Source organism: Punica granatum, chromosome 4, assembly GCF_007655135.1.
Source record: "Punica granatum isolate Tunisia-2019 chromosome 4, ASM765513v2, whole genome shotgun sequence".
In the NCBI taxonomy this organism is placed as follows: domain Eukaryota; kingdom Viridiplantae; phylum Streptophyta; class Magnoliopsida; order Myrtales; family Lythraceae; genus Punica; species Punica granatum.
In genome coordinates this window covers 20,926,013-20,945,990 of record NC_045130.1, presented here as the reverse complement: position 1 = coordinate 20,945,990, position 19,978 = coordinate 20,926,013, and the positions used below count along the sequence as shown (strand labels likewise).

General features: G+C 45.2%; 1 protein-coding gene across 2 annotated transcripts; it reads left to right on the top strand.

The window, feature by feature from the left end:
* Window positions 1–3,208: 3,208 nt before the first annotated feature.
* Window positions 3,209–5,129, top strand: LOC116204849 (probable GMP synthase [glutamine-hydrolyzing]). Of its 2 annotated transcripts, XM_031537182.1 has the most exons (5): window positions 3,211–3,962; window positions 4,061–4,202; window positions 4,310–4,445; window positions 4,547–4,865; window positions 4,982–5,129. In XM_031537182.1, exons 1-4 carry the CDS (start codon window positions 3,335–3,337, stop codon window positions 4,838–4,840), a joined length of 1,200 nt encoding a protein of 399 aa, XP_031393042.1. In that variant the 5' UTR covers window positions 3,211–3,334; the 3' UTR covers window positions 4,841–4,865; window positions 4,982–5,129. The 2 variants fall into 2 exon arrangements, with proteins under 2 accessions (XP_031393041.1, XP_031393042.1); XM_031537181.1 differs by having other exon boundaries at window positions 3,209–3,962; window positions 4,547–5,129.
* The last annotated feature ends 14,849 nt before the right edge of the window (window positions 5,130–19,978 follow it).

Sequence of the window (19,978 nt, the reverse complement as noted above, 5' to 3'; positions counted from 1 at the left end):
AGCTCAGGAATCGTAGCCGATGCTCTGTTGATGTCCTGTCCCAGAGCTGGTGGACTAAAACGAGATGCTGACAATAAGGAAATAAATTTCTTTCATTCGAGGACTTTGCTGATAAATCTTCATCCCGCACTGGAATCAAATTGTCTTCTAGGGATCCTTACACTATGTTTGGTTCATTGTAGTTGGAATTCAGCTCCAAGGGGGTGCCTGGAGCACGGTTAAGGTTCTTTAGCGAAGTCGTCAAATGAAACTCAATTCCCTAATTTATTTATTTATTTTATTATTTTACTTCGGGTAAAATTTGGAATATAAAGTTCATACTTTTTAAGTAATTTATTCTTTATTTTTTGAATTTTCAATTGCCACGTTAGTAGAATGTTTGCCATATCAACAAAATATAACAGTAAAGTGATAGTTCGTGAGTTTATATGTAATTTTCAAGAGTTTGTATTAGAACGGAGAAAAAGTATAAAAAGTTCAGATTTTTTAAGATTATTTATCCATTATAAAATGTTGTAACAAAAACTTCTACAGTTCTACTTTAAAAATCATTTACTTTTTTCCATTTTTTATTTTTTGAGAATATTTCAATTGAAACTTACATTGTAAAATAATTTCTTAAGCTTCATTATTTTCTAATGGAATCCTTTGGAATTGCGTCGGAAATTTCCTACAAAATATGCATCGAGCAATTCCTATGGTTCTATGGAAAATCCATTGAAAGGATTTCAATGGGATATCTTGTCGGAATCCGCAAATTCCTTGTAGTAATATATCTTTGTTTAAATGATGAGGTAGTTTAAGTTTTATTTTTTATACAAAATAATAAAAATTATTAGAATCACTCAATATCTTGTGATCTCATAAAAAAAATCTATTTGAGGAAATTGCCATAGTCATATTCCCAATGATGTATATGCCTACATTTACTTATTTATTTATTTTTTTACATAAATGAATGATAGGTACTTTTTCTAATTATTTACGAATTTCTGCAAGGGGAAGTTACTCCGTTTACAGAAAATGCTTCACTCCTCTTGTTATCTTTTTTTTTTTTGGTGAATCTCCTCTTGTTATCTTTACATTTACAAAGGCTCGTCAAATTTAAAGAAGTATCGCGACATAGGTACTCTTTCAGTGGTTTAAATTAAAAGGTTAATGATTCAAAAAAGTATGAATTTTGACATTTTTTTTCAAATTTTGACACGAACTTTATTTTTTAATAAAAAGATGCATGAACTTTGATTTTCTTATCATGTTAGGCATTTATGCCATTTTCATTTATTTTGTTGACTTGACGGAAAATGATGTCTACGCGCAGTAAAAATTTTAAAAAATTAATGGAAAAAAGGTGAGAAAACCATTGATCGGAGAAAGGGTGAGCCACCGCCCCCCAATTGGAGTTGCCGATGACCCTAGAAGGGCACTGACAAACCTAATTAGAGGAGTGGTGGATGGGCAAAATCGTGCGAATCCTCAAATTGAGGTTTCTCAATATTTCGAGGGGTAGGACCTCGATCCCGACCACCACCCTTAGGGATTCTCTCGATTTTGGCTGGTAGGGCTTTGATCCTGGTCACCATCCCCTGATTGGGGTAGCCGACGCCCTCCAAGGTCACCGACAGCCCCACTTGCGGTTACAGCGGCTAGCCGGAGCCCTCACCCTTTCTCCAATCAAAGTATTTCTCTCTTTTTTTTTCTTTAAAATTTTTATTATTTTTGCTAACGTGACACCGTTTGTCACGTAGTCACCATTTTCTACCACGTCTGCAAAATTGATGGAAAATAATATAGATATCTACCTTGATAAGAAAATCAATAATCGTTTTTTTATAAAAAATAAAATTTGGGCCAAAGTTGAAAGAGGGGTTCATGTTTTTTTTTTAGTCATTAATCCTAAATTAAATTATTGCTGATTAATGTTATATCCTGTATTCAGTTCTAGGTTTCAGTGATTGCTATTGCAGTTGGGTTTTCTTTTACATTCTTTTCAGTTCTTGCAAGGTAGAGATACTTTTGGAGTTATTCTTGATGATGTTGGCTTAGTTCAAAAAGCATCCAATTCCTAATTTATGTAATAATAGAATATATAAAAAATACAAATAAAAGAAAAACTTAATAATAAAGTATCAATTTGTCAACCGGGTCCTCTGCAACATTTCAGGGAGACCAGATACCTATGTATTGTCCTGGAAGTGTGGTCAAGTTTATGTTTGATTAGTTGAACCGCCAATTGTAACAATTGCATTTTGGTGTAATGAACAGTAATACTATTATATATGAACTTAATTACAGGGAAAACCAACTCAGTTGCAAGCTGCAAAGCACTTTTTGTCTCTCTGTTCCACAGCATAAATTACAGGGATTTATTGACTGTGTCCCCTCTTCTCCTAATCTTCCATCAAAGACAACCCCACCCTCATAACCAGCTCAATTAGAATTTCTGAGTTTGCTATTCTCATGCGGGCCCATTCAATTACTGTAGGACGAAGACATTCATCCATAAACCTAGCATTCTATTAATCGTAGATCAAGTGGGGCATCTGTTATTGATCTAATTGAGTCTCCTCTATCCGGTCGTGCCAGCTCCTCGGTAAAGGCGATATGCAATCAAATAACGGAGATTATCTAATGTGTGCAAGTTGATACTAACTTGTTGAACCATGCTGTCCTTAGCCACAACAATCAGGCACGAGCTAGCTTAATGAGCTAGCTCAAATATCTTACCGGGATGGTTGTAAAAGTCTGGCATTTTGAAGCATAGCATCTGGGAGCAATCCTATATATTGAAGCGTCGATGTCGAAGGAGGACGCAAATGGGACGTGCGGGGGCAGTTAGGGGGTCCAATTCCAAAGGGGAAGCTGGCAGTGGAACCACAACCACCATGATGCATTTGCATGCTGTGCCCACAACTCTCCCCAATTTGCTTCTCTTGAAAAGATATAATTGCCATCCGATTAGAGCAATGTCCCTTTCATCATCATCATCACCGCCACCATCTGTATATCATCTTTTCTGCAATGCTCATGTCTGCTTAGAGTCAGAGAAAAAGTGAAGGAGCTGATTAGATGGATGCCCCTCACAAGAGGGCTGTCTCTCACTTTGTATGGCAGCCCCCAACACCTCCATGTTCTTAACATGTCCCCACCACCACCCTTCCCCCTTCCTTCCTACCTTCCTTCCCTCAATTATAAACCCAACCCAACCCCAAACCCTCCCCATAGCTATCCCTCCCTGCATTCTTCTCTTTCACTCCTCTCCATCTTTTCCCTCCTAATCGTCTTTCTCTTCTCTACTTTTCTTTCCATCACGATCTTACTTTTGCAAAGAGGAATGTGCTCTTCCAAGTCCAACCTTCACCACAAAGCCATTTCCATTGCCCGAATCAATGGCCGCCCCGTCCTTCAGCAGGCTTGTAACCAGATAAACTCGTTTCCCAACAGAAGGTGTCCGCCCAAGAAGGCTTCCCTGAAGTCTCCTCCTCCTGCTCCAGAACCAAAGTCGACGGTTTTGGTTTCCCCTCCCATTTCGCCCAAGACTAGACCACTTAGATCCCCGGTTCCGAAGCGAGGAATTAATGACCCAAATGGGCTGAGTTCGAGTTCTGACAAGGTCTCGACGCCAAAGGGTTCCCTGCATTCAGCAAATCCTGGGAGGACCCTGAAGAAATCGATGAGCAGGGCTCTGTCATTACCGACTAACTCTTCAGAGATCAACTCCCTGAAATGCAGCATTCCTTTGGCTTCTGCCTTAGCTGAAGCTGCTGCTGGAAGCATCGCTGCTGCAAGGAAGGAACAGGTGGCTATGCAGCAAGAGCAGCGGAAGATGAAGATCGCCCACTATGGAAGAGTCAAGTCCTTGAAAAGCGAGAGCAAAGTTGTTTCCCTCGATCATTCTGCTTTAACTGCTGCTACTACTAGCCGGGATGATAAGCGGTGCAGTTTCATCACAGCCAACTCAGGTATAAGATTCCCTTCATTGAATGCCGCCCTTCTTCCTGTATTATTTAGAGAAACATGTCAGATGAAGTTTACGCGGGAGCTAAATTATCTTCTGCAGATCCGATCTTGGTTGCTTACCATGATGAAGAATGGGGTGTTCCTGTTCGTGACGATAGGCTTCTCTTTGAGCTTCTTGTATTGACAGGGGCTCAAGTCGGGTCCGACTGGTCCTCAGTCTTGAAGAAACGCCAACTTTTCCGGTAACTTATTGAACCATCTACTTCAATCTCTCAATCGATAGTTATAGTTTCACCTCATAATGACAACGCTGAGCTCAATCCTGTCGGCAATTCGCAACGATTTGCAGGGACGTATTCTCGGGATTTGATGCAGATGCAGTTGCCAAATTTACCGAAAAGAAGATAATATGGCTGAGCACAGCGTATGGCATCGAATCTGGCCTTATTCGAGCAGCAGTCGACAGCTCTAGATGTATTCTTGAGGTAAACCTTCCCACGGATCCATCCCATGTTTTTGACACATAAATGTCTATAGTCCCCACAAACTTCAAGTATATCCACTGAAGATACGTTGCCTAAAACAGGTGACAAAGGAATTCGGGACGTTTTCGGAGTACTTGTGGGGGTTTGTGAATAAGAAGCCAATCGCGACCCAGTACAAGAGGTGCCAGAAGATACCGGTGAAGACCTCAAAGGCGGAGAGCATTAGCAAGGACCTGGTGAAGCGAGGATTCCGGGCTGTCGGACCCATTGTAATCCACTCCTTCATGCAGGCAGCAGGCCTCACAAACGACCACCTGATCACTTGCCCCAGGCATGCCCAGTGCTCTCTTTGGGCGTCGCCAGAATTGAAGAAAGCACATCAAGAATTGATTTAGGAGTAGAAGACGAAGAAGCTATTAGGTATTGATTTACATGACTTTGGTGTGCATACTTATAGGATTGCGTTAAATACTTATACCTTAAAATTGATTGATGGGTATGACATGAAATATAATATGAGCCATCTTCATATTCAGGGATCTGATATTGGGAGAACCACAGCAGAAGTCCTACAACTTTTACTTTTTTTGGAACTTCAATCCTGTAAATTTTATTTTGCACAAAAAATGTACTTTAAGTTTGCTCCGTGGCGCATTTGATCATATCCTTCACTGGTTATCACGAGCTGCAGAGGTAAACTTTACAGCGTTAATTTTATTCATGTGACGGCCTGTTATTGATTTAAAATTATAAATATTAAAAATTTAAAAGAAAATTCAAAAATTAATATTAAATAAATAAATAAAAAAGAACCCCCAGACTCGATGGGCTGGTTGTTAGCCAGGCGAGGGTGACCAGATTGGGGGGACTCCCGTCCGGCCATCCTTCCCTAAAGGCGACGTCGCAGGAATCAGAGCTCCCCACCAATCCCCACTAGAATCCAAAACAAATAGTTAGAATAAAACTAAAAGTTGTTATACTAATAGTTTTCTCAGTCAATGAAATGAAATTATTACAAGTCATCAATTCATTATGTTTATAAGTTATTAAATTATATTGCACAAAACATTAATTAAAATATATAATATAAAAATCCGCGTGACTAGTTTATTTTTTATTTTGAATAAATGGACGTTCCATTCACCTCTATTTTCTATTTTTTCTCTAACCCTACTAGGTGTACAATCCTGAATCCTCGCTATATAATAATAAATAAATGAAAATCAATGATTGTCCAATAAAGGCACAAAACATGACCGCTGGATTTTTCTTTTAATTTGGGATAATTTTTTTTCAAAATTAAAGTGTCTGACTCAATTATACCTTAAAATAACGTGATAAAAAGAATCAATATGGTTTTAGCAGTAATTATAGTAATTATTCATGTAATTAGCATTGTTGTATTTTTATTAGTTCTTTCTTTCGTCAAGTAGCGAGATATGATCATTGAAGAAATTCGCTTGATCTAGTGACTAGATATGTGTTTTGGGCCCCGAGAGGCCCACATATAGCAAATGAGGTCCTGCTTTGCTCAAATTTCATTCTAACATATTGAAGCAGTGGCAGATGGACATTTAGGACTGTTTATGCAGGGCCAGTGGCAACTTTTTGGGCCAATTTCGATATTGGTTGTTTCTCGGGTAACCTAACTTCAAGTTCAAATTAAACCAAACCTGATATCTTACAACCTTAAGCAGAACACGAAAGTTACAGTTGAGAGGAAATAAGGAACGACGAATAAAATATATCAGAGATGAAATGATGAAAATAAAAAAGAGAACTAGAGAATGGAGGCGGAAAGATAAATGATGATGAGAAGAGATGCGGGTTCAAAAGAAAATAGAATAATGAAGGCCCTTGTAGTTGTTGCGGGCCCTGAGGTCATCCTGCCCTCCATGAGCTTGTCGTGGGGCTCAGGCATCTTCAAGCCAATGCCCGCCCTAAGGATAGGTTGCTCGGAAAATTGGCAGGGATGGTATTGGTGGCATGATCACGGGGCAGGCCGCGAAGGTAGATGCTTAGGACAAATCTAGCAAATAATTTCTATGGTAGAGGACATGTTGGAGATATCGTCCATTATTTCTATTCTGGGCTAGTAAGTTTGGAAACCTGATAGCGATAGGGAAGTCCAGAGTTACAAATCCTCATTAATCCGGATTTGGGCTAGATATGGAATGACAAGTTCGAGCTCAAAAGTAACCAAACTTGGCGATTGCAAATCTTTCCCAATTGGACTGGATTTGCAATTATTAAGAGTTAATCAAACGGACTCTTAGAGGATGACATCCGGGGAAAGACAGTAAAGCGCACTAATATACATTTTTGTTGATAATTAAGATGTTTCAAGCAATTCAAGGGGAACCAATATGTGTTAGTTTAAGAGGTTTGACTCTTGTTCCACTTACATAAGCTCTCGGTTTGAATCCTTATAAATACAAAAAATTCACGGAGAACTTTATCCCTTAGTGGACTGATCGAATTCTACTGGATTAGTTGTGGTCCAATTGAGGTTATGGATATCATGGTTCATGTCGAAAAAAAAAAATTTCAAATTCGATTGTCATGATGAGATTCCAACCTTAATGTAGCTATTAGAATATTTATTTCATTATAATAGATCTTTGAACATCCTTAATTTGTAACCAAAAAGAAAAAAACGATGGCCACCCAGAATAGGAAATAGAGTGCACTGCAAAATACGCAAGAATTGCTCTTAATGTCTGATGAGCTTCAAGCTCACCGAGAAAGAGAGTGACCAGAGGAATCTAGAAAGAGAAAGTGCAGTGAGAGAGTGAAATGAGGGAGTGAGTTTTCCTTTTACACTTCCTCTGTTTATAGAAAATTTACGACTATTCTTCATGTGTCTATATCATTTGCCCTCTTTTTCGAGAAATAAATTCGTTCGAAAATATTCTAAAAGATTTGAGAAAATATCCCTGTACGTGCTTTGTCCCCTATTCTCAGCCGATCATATTTACGCCAGGTGAGAATACATCCATAGATTGTCCCCTCTTCTCAGGGGGAGAATACATCCATAGATTCATACTAATGCCGGGTGAAATTGCGGTTGAACGGTCGTCTTTTTTCCCTCCTATCCTTTTGTTAAATATCAGTTTTGTGCCGAACAAGAGATACACCGAATTTCTTACTTTTTTTAATCAAATAATTGTCCGCTGTCTTTGACTTTTTGTGCTTCGAGTCACGTCTTTAACACACGTGTCCGTTATTCCCTCATCGATTGAGCGATTATTTTTCAAATTTCAAAAGGTTATTCAAGTCCACTGTCACAACCGTACTCTTTTACTTTCCCAATCCTGGTTTTTATCTTATTTCTATCCTTTTCCCCCAAAACCCTAATTATCCTCCTGTTTTCATTCATCTTCTCATCCGATTATCTTGTTCAATTTGTCTGCAATTTACTACGATTATAGAATTTCCATCCTTTTAGGACTTCTTTGAATCACACTGGTAAGTGATTAATCCGCCTTGCCTTTTTGTTTTGTCGAATTCTGGATCCATTCTTCATTCGTGTTTACAGGAATTTGAACTTCTGCTCAGATTTTCTTCTGACGCTTTTATATTTGTGCTTTCCTTCACCTGTAGATTCACTGCCATGCCAGTTCTTCCAACCCTCCTCCAAAGGATTCTGGAAAATCTCCGGTCAAAGGTCACAAATTTTTCTGGGATCAATATCAGATTGAAACTTGCAACCTGCCTCTAGGTATAGAAGCTGTTAGAAATCGATTAGATTGGGAATCATTTAGTGCAGCAATTGAGACCAGTAGGATGCTCCGAGAAACTGGTGCTCGATTTCCAAACCCAGATGAAAAGGCATGGAAGGAGACCCCAGAAAGTAGTGAGGGTGAGTTTGCCGTCTTTACCACACATATCTGTTGGCGGGCTAAGATTCCCTCTTTCTGCTGCGGCTATAGAGATGTTGAACTATTTTGAAATCTCTCTGAGCCAACTCACGACCACCAGTTGGCTGCTATGGAATTGCTTCGTCATGCTCTACCAACAAACCAAAGGAGTGTCTTACAGCCTAGAGCTCTTTAGATATGTCTATAAGTTGGAAAGTGTCAGTGGGGTCGGGCATCTATATCCTGGGCAAAAGGATTGCTCAAGTGGGGCACACAATAATTAAGGTGGAAGGAAGGATCCCTCGATTGGAGCATATTGTGGAAGTGTGAAGACGAATGTGAAACATTGTAACCCTATTGGAAGCACAGGCCACTTCCCTAACACCGCTCACGCAAGTGCCTCAATTGACTCAGATTGTTCCGATAATGCTCCCAAGAGGCTCTACGCCTGTATTGGCCATCTCAGAGCAACCACTGGTCATAACCGTTCTGGCTTCAACTCTTCTTGTGTTGTCTTTGCATTCTCCACCGTTTAACTTGACTAACTCTCGATTCGGCCTAACTCAAATACCGAAGAAGTCTACTTCTATATGGAAGAAAGCTCCAAGACAGATCACACCACTTCCTGTACCATTCTCCCGGCTCTGTCCAATCCTCATCAAATGAAGGCTTATTGCACTAGAGCTCATGAGGGAGGATTACAAGATAAAGATGATTGATCCTAATGCTCGTTGCAAATATCATTTCAGTGCGACGGGGCATTCCATCGAGATATGTTCGAAGCTCAAGTACAAGATTCAAGATTTGATCAACTTGGGACTTCTTGATGTGGATTCCTTGCTTCGGGAATATTCTCAAGAGGACAATGATCGCTCTGCTACTATCAACATGATCACAATCAATTTTGAGGATCATTGCATCCATGATGTGGACACACTGCTTATGTCACTCCCAAAGATGCTCGTACACTTGCAAAGAGCGGGGCGTCTCATAGGTTTTTAGTAAGATGAGCAAGAGCTCCGTGAGGAGGTCCAAAGGCTCATTGAAATTAGGGTGATCCGAAGTGGTAACAAGGAAGAAAAGCACTGTGCCATGATTCGAGACAAGCAGAAGGACACCACTGATGACAGGCTGATGATGATCGAACAATCAAACGAGACCCTCATAAATCTATTTGTCCAAATCATGAACCTCTTTGAAGTAGTCTATTCCCCCAAAACAATTTGGCATGCGGACAGTCATCAAAAGGGGGTTGCAAGACTGATGGCTGCAACGGACACTCAGCCTTCGCACGCTCCTACTCTAAGTTGCGTGAAAGAATCATCTACCAAAAGGTTAGGAATCTTGAACCCAATGTCAGGAGGTTCCCCAGTTTCGAAGATTGCTCAAACCTTGAGCTGGGCCGAACAAATTAAGGTTCTAAGGCCTTTGGAAAAGTTCCTTTCGATTCATGCCTATCGCGATGAATTTATGGGGAAGGCGCACTAGGAAAAAGAGGAGTCTAATCTAGAACGCCCCCATAAGGAGCCCATTAGCACAGTGTGAACATTTCAGGAGAATGAGCTCGGAAGCGCCTGATACGAGTTGGGCATCAACTCGAAGATTGCAGGGGGGATACAATCACCTAATGGCCGACCCGCCTCCAAGAAGACCAAAGTCCAAAGGCAGTTCACCCGCTTCCCCGGGCCCCTACATGCAGTGTTCCAAATATTGCGGGAGGAAAAGCTCATCATGCCGGAAAGGTTTCGACCAGGCACCATATACTCGAACATGGGTTCAAACGCGAATTGTGAATTCCAAAAAGGGATACCTGGCCACTCCTTGGACGAATGCCTCAATTTCAAACACAAGGTGCAAGATTTGATCGATAGCGGGACTATCTCTATCTCCGAAAAGAGGGTGGTCGTTAATGCCTGAAGAGAAAGGAAAGCCCCCATGTGGTTGGAAAATGAGAGATCTAAATAAAAACCAATTTGTGGGTCCCCCTCTATCGGAATATTGGGGCAAATTTTCTTCCACCACTTGTAAAGGTTCCTCCTCCAGATTGAGCACCCCACACTGCAGAATCAGGAAGTCCTTTTGAACGAATTTCGTTATCACTGTTTCTTGCTTTTAGTAGTTTTTGATGTAGACTGCAAGCTTATTTTCACGAACTAATGAATGGAAATGAATTTGCAAAATCAATCATGTCCAAATGGAAGCAATCCACCTCAAAAATCAATTTTTGAAAAAATGAATGAATAATTCTTTGCAAAATAATTCTTCCATCGATATGTTCAATTCACGGGAAAAACCAATTCTTGAAGAGAAATAACAAATTCTTTTGTAAAATCAATTTTTTCATGAACATAACAATTTGCTTGGAGGATCAATTTTTGAAACTAAAAAGAAAAAAAGAGGACCTTAATGGTGCGTTTGGATTCAGAGTTAAAGTAATTTTGATTTTGATTGTGGAAAATGACAAATGATATGTGATTATAAATTTGACTTGGGAAACGTATGTTTTTGTCGTGTAGTATGTTGAGTTAAAGTTAAAATTAAAATTTTTGACTTGAGAAATGTGTATTTTTGTTGTGTAGTGTGTTGAGTTAAAGTTAAAGTTAATGATGAAGGAATCTACGCTGGGCATCTCCTTTGCAGGTAGGTTCATCCATAGATTTTTTTTTCGTTGAATTAAAGGCTAGGTTGGATTATTAGTCCGCTATGGCTACCCCAACTAAGGGAACTTAATCGCCACGGAATGTTCCTTTCGCCATAACTCGCTGAGACTTTAGCCCAACTTGATCACTGCAGCCTCACCAACACACTAGTGAATTAAGTCAAGGCTCACTGGATCAAGTATTATGGGCCGGTCACCGTCATCCCATAATACACCCATATAGTGGCGAGCTCTACGTCCTCAGTGAGGTTCGAACTCGTGATGTTCAAGTGGAGCGCTTGATGCTTAACCACTAGACCACTGTGTTGGTGGTGTTCATCCATACATCTTGGTCTATGGAAATAAAAGACTAAATATGGCTTGGCGGGGAGGCTAATCTTCGGCACAAGTCATGGCCTGAAAGGCAGGGTGACCATCTCAAGAAAGAAAAAAGGGGGGGAAGCTCAATAAATCATTGAAATGTTGTTCTCAAAATGCCAAATACACATATTGCTAAGATGTTGTACGCGTATTTTCTAAATCAACATAAGCATACTTTCATAAATCCATTTTACACATGCTTTCAATTGAATTTGGCAAATAAAGGCATTTGCGTGAAAAAGAACTTTAGTCCATGGTTCTAGACTACAAATTTATGCCTAAATCGGCCGACTACGAGGACAAGGTGGTACCCAAATAAAGAGAGTGGGCACACTGCCTCGAGAGAATGTGAGGATATGTTCTGCTGCAGAGATAATCATGTATCATCGAGAAATAGTCGAGTGAATTGGGGTAAAAGGTCCACTGCCTTAAAAAGTGGAGAATGATCAGAAATGAATAGAATCCCCTCCACCATGAGAACAACGGGCATTTCACACTCAGTCAATACAGAAATTTTGACATTACAGTGAGCCTTACAAGAAAGTGATGGCACAATTGAAAGGATCAGGGGATCCTTCTCCAAGCCTAAACACCGATGCTCTTGAGCCTATCTGATTAGGATTAAATGTATTAGAGATTATGAGGCATTATTAAGATGATAAATGACCCTTCTTCCATTCTCCCATACACTCATATCCCTACTCAGCCCTGAGACTTCAGACTGAAGATTCTTTCTTTCAAACCCACGTGCCGAGTGACCATCCCCCACAATGGGGCAAATCGCACTTGCATGAAAACACCGAGGACATCAAAAGGCGCAAAGAGCAAAGCATCATGAGGAGAAATTTTCAAAAAAAAAGAAGAATAGAAACAAAAAGGAAAAGGAAAAAAAACGCTACAAAGAAAAGAGCGATAAATGAAAAGGTGTTGCAAAAGGAAGAGCCTCGAACGATAAAGCGCAAGCATAAATGAAAGTCGTGAATGAGAATGGGACAAAAGTACGTATAAAGATATAAGCTCCGAACAAGGACATGAGCTTAAAGCAAAGTCCTCAAGCAAGGAATGAATTTAGGAAGGTCGCTGGAAAATGATCACTAGCTCCCCACCCCATATAAATATTTATTTGAGCCGATAAAAATAATACCTACTAGCTCCCACCCCATATAAATATTCATTTGAGCCGATAAAACTAATATATTCTTACCTGTGGCCTACCTTATGCTACAACCACAAGAAAGCCCGTTTAGATTTTTGACGCATTATAGGGTTTCTAGGGTAATTGATCAAAGAATTATATGGGTATAGTTTAGGTGAGAATTTTAAGTCACTTAAGACGATGCACAAGTAAATCAAAGGCCATGCATAATAAGTCATGTCTCAAAGAAGCCTACTACTCGCCTGCATATAATCCTCCCATTCTTAACCAAACACCATAACCCACATCCCTAAGGGTCCTCTGTGATTGGCTGTGTGCATTTACGTCGAAATTCATGCAAGAGCACTCATCGTTGAAAGTCCTTGAAATGTCCTCATTAACTCGTGGCCTGAGGGATGATTAGGACATGAAATAACCCCGCTACAGTAAGCGTGAGAATGAGCGATCCCACCCACGGTGAGAAAAGCCATTCCAATTCCTTGACTCACGTGGTGAGCTGAATTATCCTCGCAAAATAAGCTTGAGCAAAAGCGTTATCAATGAGGCGATCTCCATTTTAGGGAGAATATCAATCTTCTCACACGATCCTTGCCTACTGAAGCTAATCATTAGGCATCGATTTACAGTTTCATCTCATGGCTCAAGAGCCTTTTACAAAAAGTACAATGCCTTGCCGTTTAGGAAAAGTTAAATCAAGAGTGTGGGGCATGATTTTGATATCGTACCCGGCCAATAAAAAGATTTCTCAAAAGACACAAGAATGCATACCCATTGAGAGAAACAAATTTGATAGAACCTATTGAAGGTCATCCAAGGGTTCAAGTCCATTGCAAGGGTCTCCATAAGGAAAATTTCTTGAGATCTTTAGAGTGCGTTTGGATTTAAAGTTGAGTTGAGTTGAGTTTTGGTTTTAATTGGTTTGTAATAATTGTATTGTTGAATTATGAGAAAAAGTGTGAAAAAATAATAAATAATTGAGAGAAAGTAATGATAAAGTAATGATTGTGTTGTTGAATTGTGAAAAAGTAATGAATAGTTGAGAGAATTTAATATTAAAAATTGAATTGAATGGTTAAAAAAATTTAAAAAATGAAAAAAAGTAATGATTGTGATGTTGAATTGAAAATAAGTGGAGTTCAGTTCAGTTGAGTTAAAAAATTTTCAAAAAACAAAAACACCCTTATTCTATCAAACTTCAATTGAGTTCAGCATTTTGAACATACCAACTAACCTACTTTTTCTCCACAGGTTTGTCGAGCCATGATAGGACAATTAAATCATTGAACTCGACAGGTCAAGAGAATACCCGTATGTTCATAAAACAAGCAAAATCTCGATCTCAGCACTCGAGCAAGAGAGCAAGGGAGCGGACGAGATGAATCACAATGTTTGTCATGGGAACACAGATGTTGACAGAAACAATCACGACATCTGTCCAAGAAGCATAAAAGCTGGCGGACACTAATCACTTTTTTCGCAAGTTCGCCGAGCCACCTCGCTCGTGCCTCTTGCAACCTTGTCGAGTCTGCTAACCCGTGCGAGTTTACTTTCCTGCACCGCAAGTTCGCCGAGCCACCTCGCTCGTGCCACTTGCAACCTTGGCGGGTCTACAAACCCGTGCGAGTTTACTTTCCAGCACCGCAAGTTCGCCGAGCCACCTCGCTCGTGCCTCTTGCAACCTTGGAGGGTCTGCTAACCCGTGCGAGTTTACTTTCCTGCACAGCAAGTTCGACGAGCCACCTCGCTCCTGCCTCTTGCAACCTTGGCGGGTCTGCTAACCCGTACGAGTTTACTTTCCTGCACCGCAAGTTCGCCGGGCCACCACGCTCGTGCCTCTTGCAACCTTGTCGGGTCTGCTAACCCGTGGGAGTTTACTTTCCTGCACCGCAACTTCGCCGAGCCACTTCGCTCGTGCCTCTTGCAACCTTGTCGGGTCTGCTAACCCGTGCGAGTTTACTTTAATACACAGCAAGATCGCCGAGCCACATCGCTCAGGCCTCTTGCAACCTTGGCGGGTCTGCTAACCCGTGCGAGTTTACTTTCCGGCACCGCGAGTTCGCCGAGCCACCTCGCTCGTGCCTCTTGTAACCTTGGCAAGTCCGCTAACCCGTGCGAGTTTACTTTCCTGCACCGCCACTTCGCCGAGCCACCTCGCTCGTGCCTCTTGCAACCTTGTCGGGTCTGCTTACCCGTGTGAGTTTACTTTCCAGCACCGCAAGTTCGCCGAGCCACCTCGCTCGTGCCTCTTGCAACCATGGAGGGTCTGCTAACCCGTGCGAGTTCACTTTCCTGCACAGCAAGTTCGCCGAGCCACCTCGCTCGTGCCTCTTGCAACCTTGCCGGGTCTGCTAACCCGTGTGAGTTTACTTTCCTGCACCGCAAGTTCGCCGGGCCACCTCGCTCGTGCCTCTTGCAACCTTGTTGGGTCTGCTAACCGGGGAGTTTACTTTCGCACCGCAACTTCGCCGAGCCACCTCGCTCGTCCCTCTTGCAACCTTGTCGGGTCTGCTAACCCGTGCGAGTTTACATTCCTGCACAGCAAGTTCGCTGAGCCAACTCGCTCGTGCCTCTTGCAACCTTGCCAGGTCTGCTAACCCGTGCGAGTTTACTTTCTTGCACCGCAAGTTCGCCGGGCCACCTCGCTCGTGCCTCTTACAACCTTGTTGTGTCTGCTAACCTGTGGGAGTTTACTTTCCTGCACCGCAACTTCGCCGAGCCATCTCGCTCGTGCCTCATGCAACCTTGTCGGGTTTGCTTAACTGTGCGAGTTTACTTTCCAGCACCGCAAGTTCGCCGAGCCACCTCGCTCGTGCCTCCTGCAACCTTGCCGGGTCTGCTAACCCGTGCGAGTTTACTTTCCTGCACCGCAAGTTCGCCGGGCCACCTCGCTCGTGCCTCTTGCAACCTTGTTGGGTCTGCTAACCCGTGGGAGTTTACTTACCTGTACCGCAACTTCGCCGAGCCACCTCGCTCGTGCCTCTTGCAACCTTGTCGGGTGTGGTAACCCGTGGGAGTTTACTTTCCTTAACCGCAAGTTCGCCGAACCACCTCGCTCGTGCCTCTTGCAACCTTGTAGGGTCTGCTAACTCGTGCGAGTTTACTTTCCTGCAGCGTAAGTTCGCCAAGCCACCTCGGTCGTGCCTCTTGCAACCATGCTTAGTCGACTAACCCGTGCGAGTTTACTTTCCTGCACCGCAAGTTCTCCGAGCCACCTCGCTCGTGCCTCTTGCAACCTTGCCAAGTCTGCTAACCCGTGCGAGAGTACTTTCTTGCTCCGCCAGTTCGCCGAGCCACCTCGCTCGTGCCTCTTGCAACCTTGGCAGGTCTGCTAACCCGTGGGAGTTTACTTTCCTGCACCGCAAGTTCGCCGAGCCACCTCGCTCGTGCCTCTTGCAACCTTCTAGGGTCTGCTAACCCGTGCAAGTTTACTTTCTTGCACCGCAAGTTCGCCGAGCCACCTCGCTCGTGCCTCTTGCAACCTTACCGGGTCTGCTAACCCGTGCAAGTTTACTTTCCTGCACCGCAAGTTCGCCGAGCCACCTCAGTCGTGCATCTTGAAACCATGCTTAGTCGACTAACCCGTGCAAGTTTACTTTCCTGCACCGCAAGTTCGCCGAGCCACCTCACTCGTGCCTCTTGCAACCTTGCCAGGTCTGCTAACCCGTGCGAGTTTACATTCCTGCAGCGTAAGTTCGCCGAGCTACCTCGCTCGTGCCTCTTGCAACCTTGGCGGGTCTGCTGATTCGTGCGAGTTTACTTTCCTGCACAGCAAGTTCGCCGAGCCACCTCGCTCGTGCCTCTTGCAACCTTGGCGGGTCTGCTCACCCGTGCGAGTTTACTTTCCAGCACCGCAAGTTCGCCGAGCCACCTCGCTCGTGCCTCTTGCAACCTTGGCGGGTCTGCTAACCCGTGCGAGTTTACTTTCCTGCACAGCAAGTTCGCCGAGCCACCTCGCTCGTGCCTCATTCAACCTTGTCGGGTTTGCTTAACTGTGCGAGTTTACTTTCCAGCACCGCAAGTTCGCCGAGCCAACTCGCTCGTGCCTCTTGCAACCTTGGAGGGTCTGCTAACCCGTGCGAGTTTACTTTCCTGCACAGCAAGTTCGCCGAGCCACCTCGCTCGTGCCTCCTGCAACCTCGCCGGATCTGCTAACCCGTGCGAGTTTACTTTCCTGCACCGCAAGTTCGCCGGGCCACCTCGCTCGTGCCTCTTGCAACCTTGTTGGGTCTGCTAACCCGTGGGAGTTTACTTTCCTGTACCGCAACTTCGCCGAGACACCTCGCTCGTGCCTCTTGCAACCTTGTCGGGTGTGGTAACCCGTGGGAGTCTACTTTCCTTAACCGCAAGTTCGCCGAACCACCTCGCTCGTGCCTCTTGCAACCTTGTTGGGTCTGCTAACCCGTGCGAGTTTACTTTCCTGCAGCGTAAGTTCGCCGAGCCACCTCGGTCGTGCCTCTTGCAACCATGCTTAGTCGACTAACCGGTGCGAGTTTACTTTCCTGCACCGCAAGTTCTCCGATCCACCTCGCTCGTGCCTCTTGCAACCTTGCCAAGTCTGCTAACCCGTGCGAGAGTACTTTTCTGCTCCGCTAGTTCGCCGAGCCACCTCGCTCGTGCCTCTTGCAACCTTGGCGGGTCTGCTAACCCGTGGGAGTTTACTTTCCTGCACCGCAAGTTCGCCGAGCCACCTCGCTCGTGCCTCTTGCAACCTTGGCAGGTCTGCTAACCCGTGGGAGTTTACTTTCCTGCACCGCAAGTTCGCCGAGCCACCTCGCTCGTGCCTCTTGCAACCTTGCCGGGTCTGCTAACCCGTGCCAGTTTACTTTCCTGCACCGCAAGTTCGCCGGGCCACCTCGCTCGTGCCTCTTGCAACCTTGTTGGGTCAGCTAACCCGTGGGAGTTTACTTTCCTGCACCGCAAGTTCGCCGAGCCACCTCGCTCGTGCCTCTTGCAACCTTACTGGGTCTGCTAACCCGTGCAAGTTTACTTTCCTGCACCGCAAGTTCGCCGAGCCACCTCAGTCGTGCCTCTTGAAACCCTGCTTATTCGACTAACCCGTGCGAGTTTACTTTCCTGCACCGCAAGTTTGCCGAGCCACCTCGCTCGTGCCTCTTGCAACCTTGCCAGGTCTGCTAACCCGTGCGAGTTTACATTCCTGCAGCGTAAGTTCGCCGAGCCACCTCGCTCGTGCCTCTTGCAACCTTGGCGGGTCTGCTCACCCGTGCGAGTTTACTTTCCAGCACCGCAAGTTCGCCGAGCCACCTCGCTCATGCCTCTTGCAACCTTGGCGGGTCTGCTAACCCGTGGGAGTTTACTTTCCTGTACCGCAACTTCGCCGAGCCACCTCGCTCGTGCCTCTTGCAACCTTGTCGGGTGTGGTAACCCGTGGGAGTTTACTTTCCTTAACCGCAAGTTAGCCGAACCACCTCGCTCGTGCCTCTTGCAACCTTGTAGGGTCTGCTAACCCGTGCGAGTTTACTTTCCTGCAGCGTAAGTTCGCCGAGCCACCTCGGTCGTGCCTCTTGCAACCATGCTTAGTCGACTAACCCGTGCGAGTTTACTTTCCTGCACCGCAAGTTCTCCGAGCCACCTCGCTCGTGCCTCTTGCAACCTTGCCAAGTCTGCTAACCCGTGCGAGAGTACTTTCCTGCTCCGCTAGTTCGCCGAGCCACCTCGCTCGTGCCTCTTGCAACCTTGGCAGGTCTGCTAACCCGTGGGAGTTTACTTTTCTGCACCGCAAGTTCGCCGAGCCACCTCGCTCGTGCCACTTGCAACATTGGCAGGTCTGCTAACCCGTGGGAGTTTACTTTCCTGCACCGCAAGTTCGCCGAGCCACCTCGCTCGTGCCTCTTGCAACCTTGTAGGGTCTGCTAACCCGTGCAAGTTTACTTTCTTGCACCGCAAGTTCGCCGAGCCACCTCGCTCGTGCCTCTTGCAACCTTACCGGATCTGCTAACCCGTGCAAGTTTACTTTCCTGCACCGCAAGTTCGCTGAGCCACCTCACTCGTGCCGCTTGCAACCCTGCCAGGTCTGCTAACCCGTGCGAGTTTACATTCCTGCAGCGTAAGTTCGCCGAGCCACCTCGCTCGTGCCTCTTGCAACCATGCTTAGTCGACTAACCCGTGCGAGTTTACTTTCCTGCACCGCAAGTTCTCCGAGCCACCTCGCTCGTGCCTCTTGCAACCTTGCCAAGTCTGCTAACCCGTGCGAGAGTACTTTCCTGCTCCGCCAGTTCGCCGAGCCACCTCGCTCGCGCCTCTTGCAACCTTGGCAGGTCTGCTAACTCGTGGGAGTTTACTTTCCTACACCGCAACTTCGCCGAGCCAGCTCGCTCGTGCCTCTTGCAACCTTGGCGGGTCCGCTAACCTGTGCGAGTTTACTTTCCTGCACCGCAAGTTCGCCGAGCCACCTCGCTCGTGCCTCTTGCAACCTTGGCGGGTCCGCTAACCCGTGCGAAATTACATTCCTGCACCGCAAGTTCGCCGAGCCACTTCGCTCGTGCCTCTTGCAACCTTGTTGGGTCTGCTTACCCGTGGGAGTTTACTTTCCAGCATCGCAAGTTCGCCTAGCGACCTCGCTCGTGCCTCTTGCAACCTTGTCGGGTCTGCAAACCCGAGCGAGTTTACTTTCCTGCACCGCAATTTCGCCGGGCCACCTCGCTCGTGCCTCTTGCAACCTTGCCGGGTCTGCTAACCCGTGGGAGTTTACTTTCCTGCACAGCAACTTCGCCGCGCCACCTCGCTCGTGCCTCTTGCGACCGTGTCGGGTCTGCTAACCCGTGCGAGTTTACTTTACTACACAGCAAGATCGCCGAGCCACCTCGCTCAGGCCTCTTGCAAACTTGGCGGGTCTGCTAACTCGTGCGAGTTTACTGTCCTGCACCGCAAATTCGCCGAGCCACCTCGCTCGTGCCTCTTGCTACCTTGTCGAGTCTGCTTACCCGTGCGAGTTTACTTTCCAGCACCGCAAGTTCGCCGAGCCACCTCGCTCGTGCCTCTTGCAACCTTGGAGGGTCTGCTAACCCGTGCGAGTTTATTTTCCTTCGCAGCAAGTTCGCCGAGCCACCTCGCTCATGCCTCTTGCAACCTTGCCGGGTCTGCTAACTCGTGCAAGTTTACTTTCCTACACCTCAAGTTCGCCGGGCCACCTCGCTCGTGCCTCTTGCAACCTTGTTGGGTCAGCTAACCCTTGGGAGTTTACTTTCCTGCACCGCAAGTTCGCTGAGCCACCTCGCTCGTGCCTCTTGCAACCTTGGCGGGTCCGCTAACCCGTGTGAGTTTACTTTCCTGCACCGCAAGTTCGCCGAGCCACCTCGCTCGTGCCTCTTACAACTTTGTAGGGTCTGCTAACCCGTGCGAGTTTACTATCCTGCACCGCAAGTTCGCCGAGCCACCTCGCTCGTGCCTCTTGCAACCTTGTCGGGTGTGGTAACCCGTGGGAGTTTACTTTCCTGCACAGCAAGTTCGCTGAACCACCTCGCTCGTGTCTCTTGCAACC

Coding starts and splice junctions, on each gene's coding strand:
- LOC116204849 (XM_031537181.1), top strand. CDS start 3,335: ATGTGCTCTTCCAAGTCCAACCTTCACCACAAAGCCATTTCCATTGCC. Junction 3,963..4,060: donor TTTCATCACAGCCAACTCAG/GTATAAGATTCC, acceptor TATCTTCTGCAG/ATCCGATCTTGGTTGCTTAC. Junction 4,203..4,309: donor AAGAAACGCCAACTTTTCCG/GTAACTTATTGA, acceptor AACGATTTGCAG/GGACGTATTCTCGGGATTTG.